This window comes from Thermobia domestica, chromosome 6 (genome assembly GCF_964235325.1).
Source record: "Thermobia domestica chromosome 6, izTheDome1.hap1.1, whole genome shotgun sequence".
Lineage (NCBI taxonomy): Eukaryota > Metazoa > Arthropoda > Insecta > Zygentoma > Lepismatidae > Thermobia > Thermobia domestica.
This window is the reverse complement of record NC_137459.1, coordinates 224574108-224594500: the sequence shown is the minus strand read 5'-3', so window position 1 is coordinate 224594500 and position 20393 is coordinate 224574108. Positions and strand designations below refer to the sequence as shown.

The 20393-nt window shown below is 36.3% G+C and overlaps 1 protein-coding gene across 2 annotated transcripts in view; it reads right to left on the bottom strand.

Annotated features, from left to right (window-relative positions):
• Positions 1-20393, bottom strand: part of Apoltp (Apolipoprotein lipid transfer particle) — a 6186292-nt gene that overhangs the window by 5635765 nt on the left and 530134 nt on the right. For both annotated transcript variants that reach the window (XM_081762641.1, XM_081762640.1), the window contains exon 3: positions 5620-5780. In XM_081762641.1, the coding sequence (XP_081618767.1) occupies positions 5620-5780 (161 nt within the window). The remainder of the gene's footprint in view (positions 1-5619; positions 5781-20393) is intronic.

Below are 20393 nucleotides of genomic sequence, written 5' to 3'. Positions count from 1 at the left end.
GGCACTAAACAGAAAGAACATTGGATCCACTTATCCCCTGTCTTACCATGCGCATTGTCTTCATAGCTTTCACCATACACATCACATTCCCAATCATCATCACGAATTGCCTGTTTCTAACGGATAGGCCTAGCTTTATTGTTATAGGAAGATCGTGAAGTCTAAGGTTGATCAGCAAGTTATTGTTTTGCACGTTAGTAGGATTAGAAACCGAGAGCTTTCTCGGTCGACCAACTTGCTTTCTGTCAGTAGTAAGTTCGTTCAGACATTTTGCGGATGAATCTCTCTGCTTTCGTCTTTTGGACGGAACTCTCAGATTTAGTCCGTATCTTTTCTTGAACTCACCCCACCACCATTTATTTGCACATTCACTTTCAGTGTTTGTAAAAAGCTTTTTTCTCCCTGCTGATTTAGCAAACTTGTATGCGAGACTCCTGATTTGCTTTACTGTAAGTCCAAAGCCAGCTTCCTGCATATTATCGATAATGTAGTGATACACTTTTAATTCCAGTTCAGGTGTCAATGCAATAGGTCTTCCCATTTTCGGCACTGCAGCATATGTTTCATTTCCAATATCAGGTAAGCCTTGTCTCTTAAGGAAATCGTTTAGGATACAGCACGAAATTTTCATCACTTTTGAGGCTCTTCACACAGAATAACCTCCCACGTTCACCATTTTAGATGCCCTCACAAACTATTTCTGCTCACATGCTCTGTATTTTCCTTTCGTGGGTGGCATCTGAAACAACCTAAATAGGTCTAGCTATTCACTATGAATAAACGTAAACATAATATTGACAAAATGGGATCATGGATTTTTACTAGGAGTGAAAAGGTCAAGATAAGCAGGACGTTCGTCTATAGACTTATTGGAAGGAAAGTGGATCACAGTCGAGGTTAGTTGATAGGGCTATAGCAGTATCTAAGCTTTAGGCAATTATTTATCGTTGATGTAGTTTTCAATTGCGTGTGCAGTTAATTTAATATGTGAATACTGTAAACGAGGTATTTTTATTGTCATGAAGGACAGGTAATTTCGTTACAGTAAGGTAATTTCGTGATAGCCTCTACACAAGAATCAGCCTGATTATTACACGTGATATTGATTGGACTACTATCCTGTAACACGATAACTAAGAAAATTTGACCTTCTTAGCAGAAATAAGGCCCTGATTTCAAGCTACTTGGGAACTTGTCCATAGATACAAATGTTCATTAAGAATTTTACATGTGTTCTTAAGAGTCTAAAATGTTTAAAAAGCGACACACAGACATACTACTACCACAGAAAATTAAATTAATATATCAGTTATGAAACCAAACACCAATATTTACGTGCCTTATGTTCCTTTCGTTGTTATCTCAGGAAAATAACAGACGTGAAACAATCTTCCACAAAATGTAAACAATACACCTTCCTCTGTCTTGTTTGTTTCCCTTCAAACTTATTTGTGCACATGACCCAGCGGCGCCGGCCTACACATGAAACTGGATCCATACTCGATCTTGTGGCAAGAAGTGGTAATCTTAGTGGAATGAGTTTCTTTGCTACAGTTGCTTAAAAAACTATCACGAAATTACTTATACCACGAATATACCTTACTTTACCCTATTTCATTTACAATACAATCCTACTTTTATAAATATGGAAAAGTAATTGTTTCACCGTTTCAATTTTAACTTTGCTCTTTTAAAATTTTCTGTATGTCAATTGTTCCTAAAATGTTCTTTAATACATTCAATGTTTACGAAGTTATATGTACAAGTACATGGCGGACAATTTGATGCTAAATGTAAATGTTTTCTGATTCCGTCAAAGCAAGTTTTCCTTTACTACTAGGCTTTTCCCTGAAGTTGCAATCAACATTTTACTACTTAATAAGCGTTATAAATATTTCTGTTCAATATTACTGTAGTTCGTAACTGTTTTTATCACATGAGTTTTCAATATGTGCAAACACATCACAATTTTCCAGTTCTTTTACTAAATCAAATTACAGTTTGTAATTTTTATTGGTACCAAACGTAATTTCACCCATACATATTATCTTCGAAAATGTTCTTCCAACTACCAACGTAGGAATACGTTGAAATATAATTCACACTTGATAACATATAAACGTTCACTACATAGTATAAATGATATATTTACACAGTTCGCTTCTTTCACAGCTCATATCGTTAAAGGTTATTTAATTGATAATCTTTCTCAACATCTTTTCACGAAGAATCTCCACCAGTTCCGAAATGTATAAGGCATTACTTACTACACTTCCATAACGGTTACAAAATTGATTCCGCATATCATGTCCAATGTCAATCATATCATATATGAATCACTGTACACACGAAACAGATCTTCTTGCACGTTTTCTGAAGTCATAACACACCACGCACGAGTCTCATATGAAATATGGTGTACAGACAGTCAGTAATGTCCTTCTTGATTAAAAATTAAACGGGCGCAGAAACTGCACATTAGCGCATAACCTTGTTTCCACAATTGAATACTGTCCTTCATGCACTGCACATCCACGTTATTAAAGATACATATACATGTTATGTGTGCAAAATTATTTACTAATTATGGTGATTTCCACGACATTCTGAGGAATGACTGATTGTATACACATCTTCTTCTTCTTCCAAATTTAATTCCGGAAAAAGGTGCGGCAAAAGTGGAAAAAACTACAGCATATACATCTCTTCCTTCTTTTCGTGAATGATAAGATGTAACCCCATCTTCATCATTGTAAATATAAATTATTTCTTAAAGAAACATTCCAAGAAATATCGGACTTCCACTCTAGCTCATTGATCGCTGCAATCTCAAGCTGAATCAGATTCTCCTGATGCCATGCTTGCAAAGATACTTCATATTTTTTTGAAATCCTTGTATTTAAAGAAAAAATCCACTCTGACGAAATCAATCACGTGATGAGCCCACAATGTTTTTATTTTATCATGAAAGTCACACGTACTCGCCCGCCTGCAAGTGTTTTCCGTTAACGCGTCCGCGCCAAACCCCGCGCATCCCGCAATGCACCTTGTTTCCGGGACCGCTCGCCAGGGTGAGTTTTCAAACAAGTTTTCCCCTCCTATTTTCTGATGTCGTGAACACGCTATATTTCCTATACCATCATGTAGTGTTATGTGTAAATTCAAAGTGTGCATACGGTAAGTCTATCGACGGTTTTTCATAAATATCAAAGGTATAGATTACAATGCATATATTAATTATTTTATTAATTTAGTTGCCGTTTAAGTACATTTTTTCTTAAAAGCGTTGTGACTATATAGACGTATATGTTTGTTTACAATAGCCAACTTCTTGTCAAAATGGCGAACAGATAAAGAACGCGTATGTACATATTTGCAATAACCAATTTTTGTTCAAGATGGCAAACAATGAGTCGTGTGCATTCTTGTTACCCCACCTACTTTCCAAAATATAAAATAAGTTTATTATTCTTATTATGTTTTACTGTTTAAATGTATCGGTCCCAAACAGACGCATTTATATTTTTTACAATAACCAAGTTCTTGTCAAAATACTTCTCCCACAACCCATATCCACCTCTCCTTTGTTCACACGTTGTCACAGGATAACATCTCTCTTTTATTATACGACTAAATAATACATTCAATAGCTTTTATGACATCGTGTTCTTCAATACATTCAACAAAATTTTATAACACTCACCATTGTTCTACGCAGTCTTTGGCACACGCAAAAACCATGTCTTATCCTACTATGGTGCACTAGTATCATAGTCGAGGATATTTCTGCAGACTCTTTACATGCAATAGTATTCAGCACAAAACTTATGAACTCCTCACTTTATGCGATTCCAAAATGCAGCCCCTTCAAAAGTGTAATTTTCTATAGTTTCTCTGGTGAATTCATGTATTGGTTTGCAACCCTGCATATTTATTTAGACGCAAAAATTTATATTCTCCGTGTACCTCTGTCTCTTCTATAAACATTCATTTTTGTTTGTGTTCGTCTGATCTGAACGTCCTGAACAACTGTCGTTTTCATTAACGCTTGCAAATGCAAAAATTGGCACTGCACCGACAACAAAGATGGACGCCATTTAGGAACTCCTGCACATACGAGAACGTGAACGACGATATTGCCCTTCCCATACACACGGTTCGTCACTCAAATTTTTATAGGTTTCGGAGATGGTCGACAACCATTATCACAATTTTTTGACCACTTCATGTGGATTCAGCCTGTTTTGAAATCATAATTAATAAAAGTTCATTGTTGTTACGTTCACTGAGAATGTTCACCAATAACATTTAGTCACTGATGCAATTAACCAATCAGGTTTGAGCAATTATATTGTATCACCAATCAAAATATAGCAAAGATAAAATAAAGGGAAATATTGCGTCACAGAATAAAGTCTATGTGACCTAGTAATGTCCGAGAATTAAGGTCATCTCCCAAAATCTTCTTCGAAGTGTTCATGACGTAAACGTACCTTTCGTCCCTCAACAATGATCTAAGGGTACAAATTATTTCTGTTAAATTTCTCAAGTGTTAAAGTATTCTTAAAATACCTTCAGGAGAAACCTCTATTGACGTTCATCTTCGAACTTTCAAAAATTGTCAAATTCTAAATGCTACCAAATTTATTTGTGGGACTATAGGGTCTAAACTTAATGTGCATATTTTGATAGTTTTATACTCATGCAAGGGAAGTATAGAGAATCGAAAAGCCAAAATTTAGACGGTTAGTCTGGTCCATAGTAAATAGTTCATGTGATATCATAATACTCAAAATTTTAAGAGGGGAAGAAGGTCATCTCCCAAGATATCGTTTCAAGGACGCACTAAACTTAACGCACCTTTTCCTCCTGTCAAAATAAATATCTAAGGGTTCTGTCAGTTACCAAATTACTTTACTAACCTTGACCTTTAAACCTTCAAAATTGTCAAACTCAAACATTTGACAATAAACACTTAAAGAATCAGAAATCCAACTAAATATGTATACTTTGCCAACTTTATGACCACCAGGGGAAACCAAAGGTGATTTTATGTTACAGCGTGTTAGTGTTGAATCATGAGCTTGGTCCAAGACTATTTTGATAATTAATTAATTTACTTTTCTCAGAATTTTACCCTGAATGGAATCAAAATTTGACCTTGACCTTTGACCATCCAAATTAGATATTCTTCCCAAAATTTGGCCTACAATAGGGCTATGTCGGCCCCGGTCACGGTACCTCTCAATTTTTGCTGACCCAGCTATATATACCTGGCTCCACACTACTGTGACTTCCTGACTCTCGGATAAAATACAATAATCAGCGTTGTTACCATTTATTATAAGTTTCGGTTATCATAGAATTTCGAGTATTGCCTTTATTTATCCAGTTTGAAAATTATTTTTGAAACCTAGATGCAAATAAGCCCAGCGTAATATCTATTAACTAAGTTCATCTAAATATTACGTTTGAAAATATGCATCTCAGAAACTAATCTAGTATTACACATATGCAATTAGAAAAGTTAGATTTAGGAAAAGTTTAAACGCAGGTCCTTTTATACAATATAAAAACATATATAAAGATGAGTTAAATATAAGGTTAAAAAATACTCACCTTAAGTAAACCTTGGCAAGGCGTTAAAAATTCTATTATACATAAAGCATCTATATGTATGGTTGACTGGTTTGTACTTGTTCCTTCGAATAAAGTTATGGCATCAACAGAATATTGATATTTGTAAGTGGATCCCTTCAAGTAGTTAAATTTGTTTGACGCTGAAAAGCAAGAAAGCGAATTTAGACAAAACAACTCTGATAAGTCTAGGAATGTAAACTTACAAATAATGAATGATTTCCTCAGGAATATTCTAGGATTCCTATTGTAGTGCAACACTCAATTGCATTAGTATTCGTTCTTGCATGCATGAATTTTCTCTCTCCCACTTTACGTAGAATTCTAAGAACTAAGAGACACTGCACACTTATGTTCAATGTTTTTCCCTGCCACAATACACAAAACATTTCAAGGGTAACGTGCAACTAGCTGGTACACCCAGCCAAAAAAGTATCACCCCCTAAGTGCACTAATTCCATTATTTTGAGTCTAGGTCTTTTGCAGTTGTCAGAACGCGTAGACAGATGCAACCCAAGTTACACGTAACTTTTCTCGGTACTGACAGTAGTTGGTAGCACTGAGTTAAGTCTGTGTGGAAGTAAAACTGTGAGTAGATGACGCACGAAGTATTTTTCAATTCTGAGATCAATCTCTCTGTTTCAGTGCGTGTTGTCCAATGAACATCATATGTTAATCTCAATATTGCTGTGTTTGTAATGATTTTTTTCATTATATACTATATATTCAAAGAAATAAAAACACTGATCACATATGTATCGGAAAATGCTTGGGAGTAGCTGAAAATATCAAATCTAGAACAACTGCTAGAAATAACTTTGTGAATGATTGCCTCCATTGAGAGACCGTCTCTAATTCTCATCATTCGAACATCTTTTTCTCTCTGGAGAAGAAAAGATCTTGCTTACCACACTGAGTATGCCTTGAAATTGAAACTGAAACAGAAACACTTGTAAAAGTTTCAGCCTGGCCGGGATTCAAACCCGGATGCACCAAATAGAAGTTTAATGCGCTAACTACCCACGTATCACACCATTTACATTTCCACCAACCTAATACTTAGATAATGTCGTTTCATGGAAAAATATAAACAAGATATTAAAATATAATAAAAAAATGACTAAATGTAAATGAAAATATAAATAATAAAACATAAGCAACTTGTGTGAGTGTCTTAATTACTTACTCGAGATTTCCCTGTTTAACTCAAAAACAAAATATATGGGGGCAACTGTCTCCCAGAGAAGCTCCCCGCCATTAGAGGGGGCCCATTTTGACACAAAATTTTCTTACTTCACTTACGATACGAACATGAAATTACAAATGAAGCATCAAATAGGGTCGCTACACTACATAAAAAAGCAGCACACAAAACGTAAATAGAACAAACATGAGTAGTGGACCCATTTGAGTAATATCTATTCGTATGGCTTTGAGATTTATCAATATTGTACCCTTAATAATTTTGTCATGTATGAAATTGGCCCAGGGAATAAGTAACGGAAACACAGACCTTCCCGTGTGGGAGGAACCACAGGTTCTAGGGGCGCATAATGATGAAGATAAAGTTGGAGAGAGGCCCAATAATAGAAAATCAACTTTTTCTCGGGGGCCCATGTAAATCTATTAATGCTTGCCCCCAGAAAAGAATCTAAGTTGCGGCGCTGGTCATCGGTTGCAGGGATGGTCCCGATTTACATTCGATGCAGGAATGGTCCCGATTATAACTTCTAATTTCCAAAGAAGAAAGGACGCCATAAATTATTTTCACATTCTTTGAATTGTACCAACACGTGTTGAAATATACAGTTCTACGTTTATGTTCCATAACTACTAGTTTATTTATTTTTTTATATATATGCTTGTGAGGAGATTGTGGCAAAATGAAACGGCGGTACAAGCCGAGTGATCCCGGGCGTTCGGCTTCTGATCATGAGGCGCAATCAACTAGCAGTTGGATTTCCTCTGAGGAGCAAGGTCGGAATTTTAACTGTCTGTAGTATTTCTGCGTTCGTGTTCCTGTAGTGTTTGGAATACGTCGAAAGAACATGAGGTGCCAAAGGCGAGCAATACTCCGGTTGGGGCCATTTGTTTAAAAAAACCTGGCAAAGCAGAAAACTCCCATTTAAGCTACTTGAATTAAAAATCCAGTCGTGGTAATTAGTAACTTTTTTCTGAATGGGAAAATAATGTTTATGTAACTGGTATAATAATTATGTTATTCCTTTTTTATTATTATTATTATTATTATTATTATTATTATTATTATTATTATTATTACTATTACCACAATGGAAAGAAAAAGTAACATAGTCGAAGTTACAGATAGGAACAGAAAGGATATAAAGTATGTCAGATGTTTCTTAGGTTCACACATGAACGCAATGATATTACGTTTATGGATGTACAGATAGAATTATCACTTTATGACAACAAGAAACGGAATATAAAGATTTGTTAGCTGATAACAGTAATGCACTTTGTTTCACCCTTCTTCTAAATAGGAAGGTGAAATGACTTGCGAACCTTATTGTAAGTTCGATCACTATTTGCAATTTGTGCACAGCTACGAAAAATTTCTTGGATCTCAATTTTGGCCTATACTACAGCAATAAGGAGGTGCTTAGCTCTTATGTGTTCATCAAATCTTGTCCAAAGACGTTACATACCAGACTGTTACGAAGAATGATATGGATGACGTAATTTTTTGTTGTTGTCATTTCACCTGTAAAGGAAGTTGTCTCAACTCTTAGACCCAGAGAATTTGAATATTTTTCATGTTACTATACATCAGAAATATCAGTTTTGTAGATTATAAAAATTTCCTGAATTGCCAAAACCGGAATCGAACTTGCGTTAACAATATTATGAAACTAACCCTTAAGCCACTATTCTAAGACATCACTGTTCTGGGATAAGGAAAAATGGATCTGCAGTGAATTCAGTAATTACACACTTTTATGATTCCAGTGTAATACTGCTGAAACGTTCTGATTTCAGTCATGATAAAATAGTAAAATAGTATGCAGAAAAAGTAGTCCAGAGAAGTCAACTTTAAATTTAGGAACATTTCGTCAGGAAAAATCATATATAATAATAACCGCATTAACATGACTGAAGATAGTTTATGTTCGTCCCTTCGCGATTCTTTGCGACGAATCGGAGGCGCGTGGACCAAAACGAAGTCATCGCTGCTACGCGGTGGTAGTTTCAACACCCCAAAGCGAGATATCTGTTTCGACTCAACGAAATCCTGCCGGGAGTGTGGACACTAGCGGCAATCCTTCGACTCATCTCTATATTAACAATCAACGTTTACCTGCAAGTGAGACACTAGGTGTTGGCGACGTTTACGGCATGGGGTAGGTCCAGGTTTCATATAGCCTCGCTGGTCAAAGGGACGTTAAACTCAAAATCAACTCAACTCAACTCAATAAAAAATACAGTGCTTCACATCATATATCCTTATATGCTTACCACGCGCTTTATAATAATTGCTGTAGCTTATTTATTATATAGAGTGGTTAGAGCACTGGGCAATCAATACATTAAGTTGTAACTAAAATAGACATAAAATTTGTAATGTAAGCTTCTGTCTACGTACCTTGATTTGGGACTTTCAAATTAGAAAACCTGCTTTTATTACAAGTATAAACTCTTTAGTCGGTAGATAATAGGACGTGAATAATGCATCAGAGTCTACTACGATGTGTTTCGGTTGTTCAGTGGTTCATAGTGGGTGGTGGATCGGAGTGAGTCATGGTGGGTAGTGGATCAAATTGGGCCAAGGTGGGTGGTGGATCATTTGTCAGAGTGGGTCGCGGTGGGTCAATTTTTCATTGACTCACTCCTCTCTGATGAAATCGTTGAAAGTACACCAAGCAAAGAGCAAATTACTACAAAAAAAACACTCAACATCTTAGCTATTCATGACAAAGTATTGCAGGATCCGAATAACTCGAGTATGTCCACAAACCATCATTTGTCATATTTTACCGAAATACGTCATAACTATTTGACAATCCAATACTTTAAATGCTGTTAATAGGCAAAGTTCACTGATCTCATCACTTATTCATTTATTCTCTTATCATCATCGCAACCTATAGGGTGCTTCCCGTCGATATAGAAAGGTGAAATGTAGTATCCACGCTTGGTATAGCGTGCAAGTAAACAAATGAAATGCAAAAGGATAATATTTTCCACCTCCAAACTCCCTAAAGTGGAGTGTGTTGATTATTCAACAAAAAGACTTGAAATCCAATCAGAAAGTTCATTAAATATAAAATATATAGCCAAGTCTCGACTTTGCAATAATAATAATAATAATAATAATAATAATAATAATAATAATAATAATAATAATAATAATAATAATAATAATAATAATAATAATAATAATAATAATTACAATAATAATAAGAAAGGAATACCAGAATTACAAAATCAATTACGTAAACAATACCTTCCAATTAAGAAAAGTGATTGCCGCGACGCAGTGCCGTACTTGTGGGGCAAGGGGGCCACTGCCCAACCCAGGGAAGCTCCCCGCCCTTCGAGAGGTTCCGATTTTAAGACAAAATTGTCTTACTCCATATACGATACGAAAATGAAATTATAAGTGAAGCATCAAACAGGTTCATTACGTTGCATAAACTGAACAGCACACTAAAGATAAATAAAACAACAATGGGTCGTGCGCCCATTTCAGTAAAAAAAATGTACACTATTAGGGGCAAAAGAAATAATATATATTCCTATATTATTGTCAGATTTGTCAATAATGTCCTCTTAATTAATTTGTCGTGTATGGAACGGGCCCAGAGGCGTAACTAACGACCCGCAAACCTTGGTATGCGGGAAATTCGAATAATTTCAGATATCCTCTGATCTTATTGGCCGATACAGATAGGACATCAAATCCTGACCTACATATAGTTGAAATTAAGGCAAACTGATGTCGGCCGTTGTGGCCGAGTGTTCTAGGGCAACGTTCTAGTAATGAAAATAGTTTTTGGTGTGGGTTCAAACCTTGATCAAGGATTTTTTTAAATTTTCATAAAACTTTTTTTATTAAAATAAGCTTCCAGTTTTAAGTTACGGTACCTTAGCAAAAGTAATAATAATAATAATAATAATAATAATAATAATAATAATAATAATAATAATAATAATAATAATATAAGTAGTAGTAGGAACCGGTTAGAAGCCCCGCAAGGGTTGGTTAGGTTCTGTTCTCTTGCTAAAATTTACAATGACGACCAACATCAAACACCTGCGAGGGTAGCGCGAGAGTACAGAAACTCTTGGAATCGGTGTAACTGCTGCCGGCTCTTCTTCTTTGGAAAGTGGAAGCTACGATGAGGAACAATAATAGTAATGTAAATGGAAGCAGTTAAAAACGATGAGGTAGCCTCAACTTCAGGAGCGTTTCGTGATATTTTCCTCATTGACGATGGTGTATATAACTTGTTTTTCTGTTAAATAAGGAAAGCTCGAGACACTCATAAGGAACGTCTTCTCATACGAGCATTAGTAGTTTGTATAGTCGTACATGCAACGACTTTAACTAGCTAAAGTTTAGATAAAAGGTGAAGTGACACAGTAGGTAAGTGGTAGCGAATGAAACTTCAGTTCGGCGGACCCGGGTTCGAATCCAGGCCAGATTGAAACTTTTTCAAATGTTTCAATTTTAATTTCAATATATACTCAGTGTGACAAGAAAGATCTCTCCTCTAGAAAGAAAAATATATTGGAATGAGGAGAATTGGAGATCTCTCAATGAAGGCAATAATTTACTAACTAATTTCCAGCAGTTGTTCTAGATTTTATATTTTCACCTACTTTCAAGCATTTTCTGATTCATGGGTGGTCAGTATTTTTATTTCTCTAAACATACAGTATATAAAGAAATAATACATTACATACACAGAAATATTAAGATAAATACTGTATATGGTGTTCCTTGGAAAACGCAATACGAACCAGAGATATTTATCTTAGAATGGTGACCTGTTTTTTTAGTCACCTACTTTACAATTTTACCTGGATAAACACCTGGATCAGTGCTACCAACTGCTGTCAATGCCGAGAAAAACTACATGTAATTTGGGTTGCATCTGTCTAGGCGTTCTCACAAGTGTAAATTACCTGGACTCCAAGTAATGGAATTAGAATCTTAGGGAGGAGATACTTTTGTGGCTAGTGTACAACATTGCGACTGTAGAACACTTTATATAAAAAATTGTTAAGATTTATGACAACGAATTTGATACCCTTAGCACCTTAAGAAATACTTCAAATCACTGAGCTCACAATATTTGTATTTGTGACTGCAGTGTATGCAGAGTAATTCACTAATACGATTATACTAATGACTTTGTCAAACTTCAAACTATTCAAAAATGTTCTCCATAGACACTACAATCATATAGCTCTGTACAGTTACTACTGAGCTTGAGGTTTTATTCCATCATCACAACTCATTATATATATATATATATATATATATATATATATATATATATATATATATATATATATATATATATATATATATATATATCGTCGAATTTCAATCTAACTGTATAACGTGTTTGCTCCAATGCTTATAGCAATGAAAACCCATTTTCAAGAGCATTCTATACATAGCTTGAAACCGAATGAAACCAAACAAACAAAGTAAAATGGATTACGTAGTAGTATTTGCGTCACATTATCTAAGATTGGATTTTGACCCCGACCTTTGTGTCGTCATAGGTTAAAGGTCAATGACTTTGGCCCGGGGTCAATGACGTAGGGGTACTTAGGACCACCAACTCTAGATTTTGGCCGGGGTACCTAGGACCACCCCCTTAAATTTTGGAAATTCCCAAACCTAATAATTTGGTATGGTAGCCTAAGACCATAGTATGTACACCTTCTCTCAAAAAGGTTGAGCGCATTCTTTATTGGTGATTTGAGGCAAAAATTTTCTAAGACCAGCTTCGGGTATCTTCGGAAAAAAGTAAACCAGGTTCGAACCTCCAAGCCAGCCTTTGCAATCGGGAAAAAGTTTGCAGATGTGTTTTTCTTCTTTTAAATATAATAAGACTTGTTACCAAGTGTAGAAAAAAAGCAACATTGATTGAAATACTTAATGATACAATATTTCGAAACCTTGTATTAATGTCAGCACATTCTTGTTTGCCATTTAGCTCCCCATACGTAAATTAACATTTAGATACGTTAAAGAATCTTTCCATATGTAAAAGAATGCTCAAAGTTAAGACATAGAACGTAATTATCGCCTTTAAGACAGCGTTTGTAGTGGATATGAATGTCATAATTTTCTTGAGAACAGTTACACATGTTTCGCTACAAGCATGTTTCTGTAAATCCTTGTGTTAGCTCACTGGTAAGCTTTCGGATTTCAAATCGTAAGGTTGTGAGTTCCCAGTTTTGCCGTGAGCAGCGGTGTAGTGAACATCGCTGTGGTGTGCCTCCGATCTCAACGAGCTTCTTACGTTCGTTTGAAATTGTTTGAGTGTTTCGTTTACTGTAGTCAGTCGTGTGTTCTCAGTAGTAGGAAATACAGTGTACCAGTGAAAACTAACAGTTCCTACCAGTGACAAGCAGTTTATTGAATATAGTACTCCGTTTTGTTTTTTCTTGCCATGAATAACCTTCGGAAAAATACTGTGCGGCTTGCATTTGACAAGACGACACGAAATATCCGGCCTTCGGTAGCGCTCATCCAGACTTGGTTAATTAACGAGTTACAGTTATCAATACACGATCTTGAAGCTATTCAACTTCACAATGATGATTATAGCTTATATTTAAAATTTAAATCGCAAGAGAATGTTGACACATTTTTACGACGACACCCGGAATCACTGGATTTTCGACATGAAAATGGAACAGTAAGTCAGGTCAAACTTTCAAATGCTAGTATACAGTACACTCGTGTACGCATTTTGGATCTCCCGATGGAAATTAGTAACGATGAACTTAGTGCTGTGCTTTGCCCCTTTGGAAAGATCATGTCCATAAATGAAGAAATGTGGTCGAATACCCTCCTTTTTCCCATTTACAATGGCAATCGCATTGTGCAAATGTGTTTAGGAAAACATATTCCCTCAAAAATTGTGGTACGGGGTTGTCGTGCTACTGTGATGTGTCAAGGTCAACCACCCACGTTCTTCATTTGTCTGGCTCTTAACCACGTCGCAAGTTCGTGCCCTCGCAAAACGAAAGCTCAGATGCCTTCAGTTCCCGTTACTGGATTTAAGATGACCGAACTTTCTACTGGAAAAATGCCCCCCACTTCGAAATTTTATCCATCTTTTAGTGCAAAAACCATAACTAATGAGCCTAATGTCTAAAATATGGAATTGGAAAACACTTCAGTTGCCGAGGATGTTAATCTCCATGCTGATAAGGACTTCCCCCCTCTTTCAAGTCATTCTGAATCACTTGCCACAACAGAACCAGAGGAACGGAAGCAAGATAGTGGTGCCACCTGTGAGCACCCTATACAACTACGAGAGTCACAACACGCTGTGCATAATTTTTCTTCTTCTGAGTGCCCACAAAAACAAGAAGAGTCTGTTAGTTCTCCTTCCCCTTCCGCCTCCACTGTGGTAGTTCCTTCTCCCCCTCCAGTGGCTGTAGTGAGTGACCCAGTTTTCAAAAAAAAGGAAAACAAGAAGGTTGCAAGACAATCCATCGACAACATGTGAGTTGTCTGCTGTATGGAATTCTCCGACTGTATCGCTGCCAGCAGCAGTGGCACGTGACAACATAGCAATAGTCAATGAATAACACGTTTGCTCCGTGTATACCTGTCGATTAACACAAATGTCTCACGCGACGGTCCAAGCAAGTGTTCCATGTCAAGGCTTCCTTCCTCTTCAAGGGCAGGAGTGTTACTTCTTTATATTTGAGAGGTAAACAGTTCCTATTGTCCTTCGATCCACACTACATGTTTATCGGTGGTGTTTACATTCTATGAACATAACCATAGTGTTTACTAATGTGTCGGGAAGTCCAAGGTTTCACAGGGAAGTGTTTGCCCAGTATTGTTTATTTACTTACGTTAATTGTTTATACATTGTATATGCAAGCAATTCCTAATTCCACTTCACGATCCTATATCTCGTTAAATACTAGAGGGATTTCTAGTGATAGTAATCGTAATCTATTACGTAGTTTTATCATGCAAACATCGGTTGACATCATATTACTGCAAGAAGTAGCGTTTCAGAATTTTGACTTCCTCCCTATGTATAGAGCCTATGTGAACGTGGGCCCTCAGCACCGAGGTACTGCCATCTTGTGTAAAAGAGGTGTCGAGGTTAGGAATGTTGTCTATCTTCCATCTGGCAGGGGTATAGCCATAACTTGTGATGATCTTACTCTGATTAACATTTATGCCCCGAGTGGTTCAAATAATACGAATGCAAGAGAACAGTTTTACAATGAAGATATTTTACCCCTATTTCCCACTATTCCCACAAAAATAATGTTGGCTGGGGACTTTAATGTTGTGAATCGTGGAATAGGCACTACCTCGAAGTTCATTCCTTCCCCTGCTCTCCAAAAATTAATTTCCTCCCTCAAACTCAAGGATGCTTGGGTTCAACACCGCCAGGATCTTCAGTTTACCTATAAGACTCAAAATATGTCTAGTCGCATTGATCGATGTCATACAACACCTGACTTAATAGCTTCTGTCACCGATACTCATTTACGAATTATACCATTCAGTGATCACGCAGCAATACTCTGGACATGCAAGTACAACCTCGGTGTTTCGGTTACTTACGGAAATACTGAGTGGAAATTAAACAATCAATTACTTAATCATGCTGAAACGAAATGTATATTTCGTCTGAAATGGGAGTACTGGCTCCGACAACGTCATTACTATCCAACTTTAAATGAATGGTGGGTTAAATACGTTAAGCCGAAAATACAGAGTTTTTTTAAATGGCAAGATGCTGAAGTACAAAGAGAAAAACGAGAAAGTCTCGCATATCTGTTTCGAGCTCTCCAGGAGTTGTGGTTCCTCCCCAGTTCACAGCAAAATATGATAGCCATTAACAAAACGAAGGCTTGGATCAAACAAATATAAGCTACTACGGTCAGACAATATGCCCATCGCCTGCCTCCCGGTAGTTGTCTTCCCGATGAACATATTACCCTGTATCATTTCATGGCTCAACATAAACGTCGCGTTGCTAAGGTTATTGACGTAATTAAGCATGATAATCGAACGATCACGACCCTCCCCGCGATACAGCAGGTATTCTTCGATCACTACAGAAACTTGTACGCTAAACAAGAGGCACCTCAAGATGGATACCAGCAATACCTGAATCTCCCCCTTCCCATCCTGTTGGACAGGGAGCGCCAGTGTTTGATGTCGCTCATCACAGAAGAGGAAATAAGAAGGACGCTGGCTCAGTGTAATCGTGATTCCAGTCCTGGGGCAGATGGATTATCGTATGCATTCTATCAAAAGTATTGGGATATAGTCGGGAAGGACATGGTTGCCCTCTATAATGAACTATTACGATCTCCGAACTTTCTACAAAATGAGGGTCACGTGATACTTCTTCCAAAATCTACAGACGCCACAGATGAAACACACTATAGGCCCATAACCTTGTTAAATACCGACTTAAAATTGTTCACCAAACTTTTAGTGCAGCGCATGCGCAATCTCTTTGCTGATAAAATTAGTCCTTTTCAAGCAGCGCTCAATAAAGAAAAGAATGTGTATTATGCACTTACGAAGATCCGCGATGTAGTAGGATACTTTCTTTTTGCTAGAAAACTGGCCTGTCTTGTGTCATTGGACTTTCAAAATGCCTTTGATCGCTTATCACATGATTATCTTTTTGCACTGCTCAGCGCATATAAATTTCCGCTTAGCTTCCTTAATATTATCCAGCAACTGTATAGCACGGCGACAGCTCGACTACAGATAAATGGTTTTCTCACTCAGTCCATTTCACTGAACAGCGGAGTCCGCCAGGTTCTCCAATGTCCATGTTTCTTTTTGGGCTTGATCTTGAACCTCTCTTATATAAGTTGGCTGCGTATATACAACCTCCGCTTCACGAACTGCAAAATCTCTCCGTCACGGCCTATGCTCATGATGTGAATATTAGTTGCACAACATTACAACAGTTTCACTATATTATTGCCCAATTACGACAATTCAGTGATATTAGTGGTGAACGTATCAATTTCTGTAAAACAAAAGTATTGGCATTTCATAACTGGAAAATGGATGGCATTCCAGAGCCCTTCTCAACTGTTGAAGTGGTAGATCAACTTAAAATATTGGGTGTTATATTTTCGAATAGTGACAGTATCCATTATGAACGAATTTAGGATCCATTACTGAATACTGTGCGCGGGCTGTGTCTCCAACAAAAATTACGCAAATTAGACCTTATCCAACGTATTTGGTATGCAAATAGTTATTTGTGTGCAAAATAATGGTATTACTCTCACATATATCCGATATCGGACCTATATCTTCGAAAACTTCATTTTGTTATTGGTTGGTTTATTTGGGCAGGATTTTATTTTCGTGTCACACGTAATACCCTTATTCTACCTTGGAAACAAGGGGGCTTACAGCTCATTTCGATACGTGAGAAATGTAAAGCGTTTTTCTTAACCAACACCTATAAGCAATATCAATTTCCTGACTGTATTACACATCAGTGGCTTTCGTGCTGGGTGGTCTCATTTCCAGCACCCAACCCCCCTAATATGGAATCCCTCAAAGACGCCCCTATGTATATTAAAGAATGTGTACAAGGTTGGTCGTATCTACCTCTCTTGGATCCCACCAATTATTTCAATGTAAAAATTCTGGGTCAGTACTTACTTGCACCTCTGTACAAAGAAATGGTTCCGCACGTTCAGCAAAAGTTTCCCACAAAAAACTGGAAAATGATATGGCATAATGTGCACAATGTCACTCTGTCAACACAGGTAAGGAATACCTGGTATATGATTGTGAATGAGCTTGTTCCTACTAATGTTAAATTAAAACGTATTGGAGTACTACAAACGGATATGTGTCAACAGTGTGATCAACCTGATACGATTGAACACAGACTGCAATTCTGTGCTCAAGCACCTGATATCTGGAGAACGTTAACACGTATATAAAGTGTCATCTGCCGTTTACATGCAACTGTGTTTGAACCTCAGTATATACTGTTTCCCGACTATCGTTTCTTTCCGATCACCAAACACAATACTGTCACCTGGCTAATTGGACAATCACTTTTCAATATCATGGATACGTATCCGTGTGGCAATATGTCTGATAAACATTATTTTTCTGAAAAATTATTGTAAAAGATTTTCTGTACAGTGCCAAAACAAATATTTTGCTCACTACTTACGAATCTTGTATAATGAATATATGCACTGAGATGTTATAAGTTCCTCTAATGTAATCAAATAAAAATAAAAAAAGGTAAGCTGTCGGGTTTCAAATCGTAAGGTTGAGAGTTCGATTCCCATCTCGGTCAACGGTTTTTTAAATTATATTTTCCGCAATGCATGAAAAATTATATAAAATAATTACATTAAAATACATTAGTTATATATATAATCATTGCATAACATAGTAATTATTATGTTTAAAATATAACATCTGAGATAGGTAGGTGTTCACAACAGGTCGGTATTATATATGAGAATGTTAAATACAAGTTAGGAGTATCGTTCAATAGAAATAAATAAATTATGTAGTGTATTTATTTGCAGCTATTTGTCATATAGAGGGTACTTCTCAATATTCATATTACAGCATATTTATGTTCTTGAAAAATTATTCGATGCATAAAGAGAGGGTATAAAAAGAGAATCCAAAGTCGGAACGCTTGCAGTAAATTCATGAACCCCAAAGGTCACGTGAGCAGACTGGAATTGTCCTTATGAAGCATGCCACAGCAGAAAGTCTTTACATAGATTTTCAATTCAATTCCCATTGGCGTAAGTAGGATATTTTCCTAAGGGGGGCATGGTCCATTAGTTCTGAAAAATTGGAAGAATCTTTTAGAGGACCTTGTTATAATGTTATATATAGTCTCCCTTACCCAGCAATCATTATCAACTCCAAGTGATTTAGTTCTAACACGACACTGTCATGTAACATTTCAGTGATTTTTTTTTGAAATTTACTTAAAATTGTATATTCCCTATATTCTGATGGTACTATATAACTACTTAAATCTACTCTAATTATGAAAACTCATCATGTTCTATTTCTGTTTTACTCGAGCAATTCTGAGCGAAAATACATTATTCCTAAACGTTAACTGTCATGCTCTCAGTTTACTCTTACACAAGGGTAAGAGTTAGTCTGAAAAGATAGGGGGACGGTTGACGTCACGCCGTCTTCCGTGCCTATCTTTGCCCATTGCATTTTTTAGGAATTGGACGGGCACCGTAGACAGTTTTGGGGGTGGGAGAAGGGTGTCCTCCTGTGTTCCCCTTTACTTTTACTCCTGCTCTTACATCTTTTAGAAACATAAATAAATATACAAGAAGTAACATAATTTAAAGTTATAACTTTTCAAAAATGAGTCATGGGCTATTCATTGTCGTTTACTAATGTTGCAGTTTAACTACATAAATCTTTGCGAACAAAGAAATGCAATAAATTTTTAAACACAAAACATTTTTAACTAAAAAAACAGAAACAATGGTATACAAAACAGTGGTAGAAATATAGTTGGCTAACTCCCGAACAACTTAAATAATAAAAAGAATAAAATTAGAGTGAAGCAGATCAACAATACGAGAGGAGAAGACATGTAGACGGACTTGAGGGACCCGTTTTCCTATAAAAGATGTTTCCCATTATATTTTCAATTAAATATTAAATTACATACCTTACAATTTTCGGGAGGACGTATGATAAGTGGCCCTGATGGACAAGCAGATGTGATTGTAAAAATTAAAACAACAAACATTTACTGAAACAAAGATCCAACCAGCAGAATTGATTGATAATAATGTTGATCACAATATTTTAAGAGAGAGAGAAAATATATCAACACTTATAATATTCCTGAATTACATTATGAGCTTTTAAGCGTATTGTTGTAAATACATCGTTAGCGTCAATGTATATATATATAATGATTGTGTTTTGTCTGTACCAGGGAGCACTCATGGAAAGTCCATCCAATTTGGATCGCATGAAATCTTAGTGACTTGACATACATATGTGCACATCCTTAATAAAACTATACTTGACTTAACAGTGAAATTATTATTGTTTTTTTCGACGAACAAAGAAAAACTTAAGTATTTATATTGGCTAATCAGTAAGCGCAAGAATTTCTCTAGATTAGGGAAATTTCCCCCAAACTACGAACACTGCTTGTTATTGCTGCGATACCCATGTATCTTTTACAGCATAAAACTACAATATCAGGTTATCAGGAACATACTTTTTCTTTAGCATAGCACAAATACACTCCCTTTTCGAAAGCAAAATATAAAAAATTGTTCATGTGGTGCACAACTTACGCTACCTGGAAATTATTTATGGTTTACTCGGACGCAGAATAACGTCATGTCTGTGTCTTGCAATGTTGTACCCCTCCTAACTTTCGACACTCTGAACAAAAATTTCTGGGTGCGCACCTGATTACAGGTTATACCTTAAGAATCTAACTACAAACTTCAGTTCATAAATAATACTAATACTAAGAAGAAGGAAGAAAAGC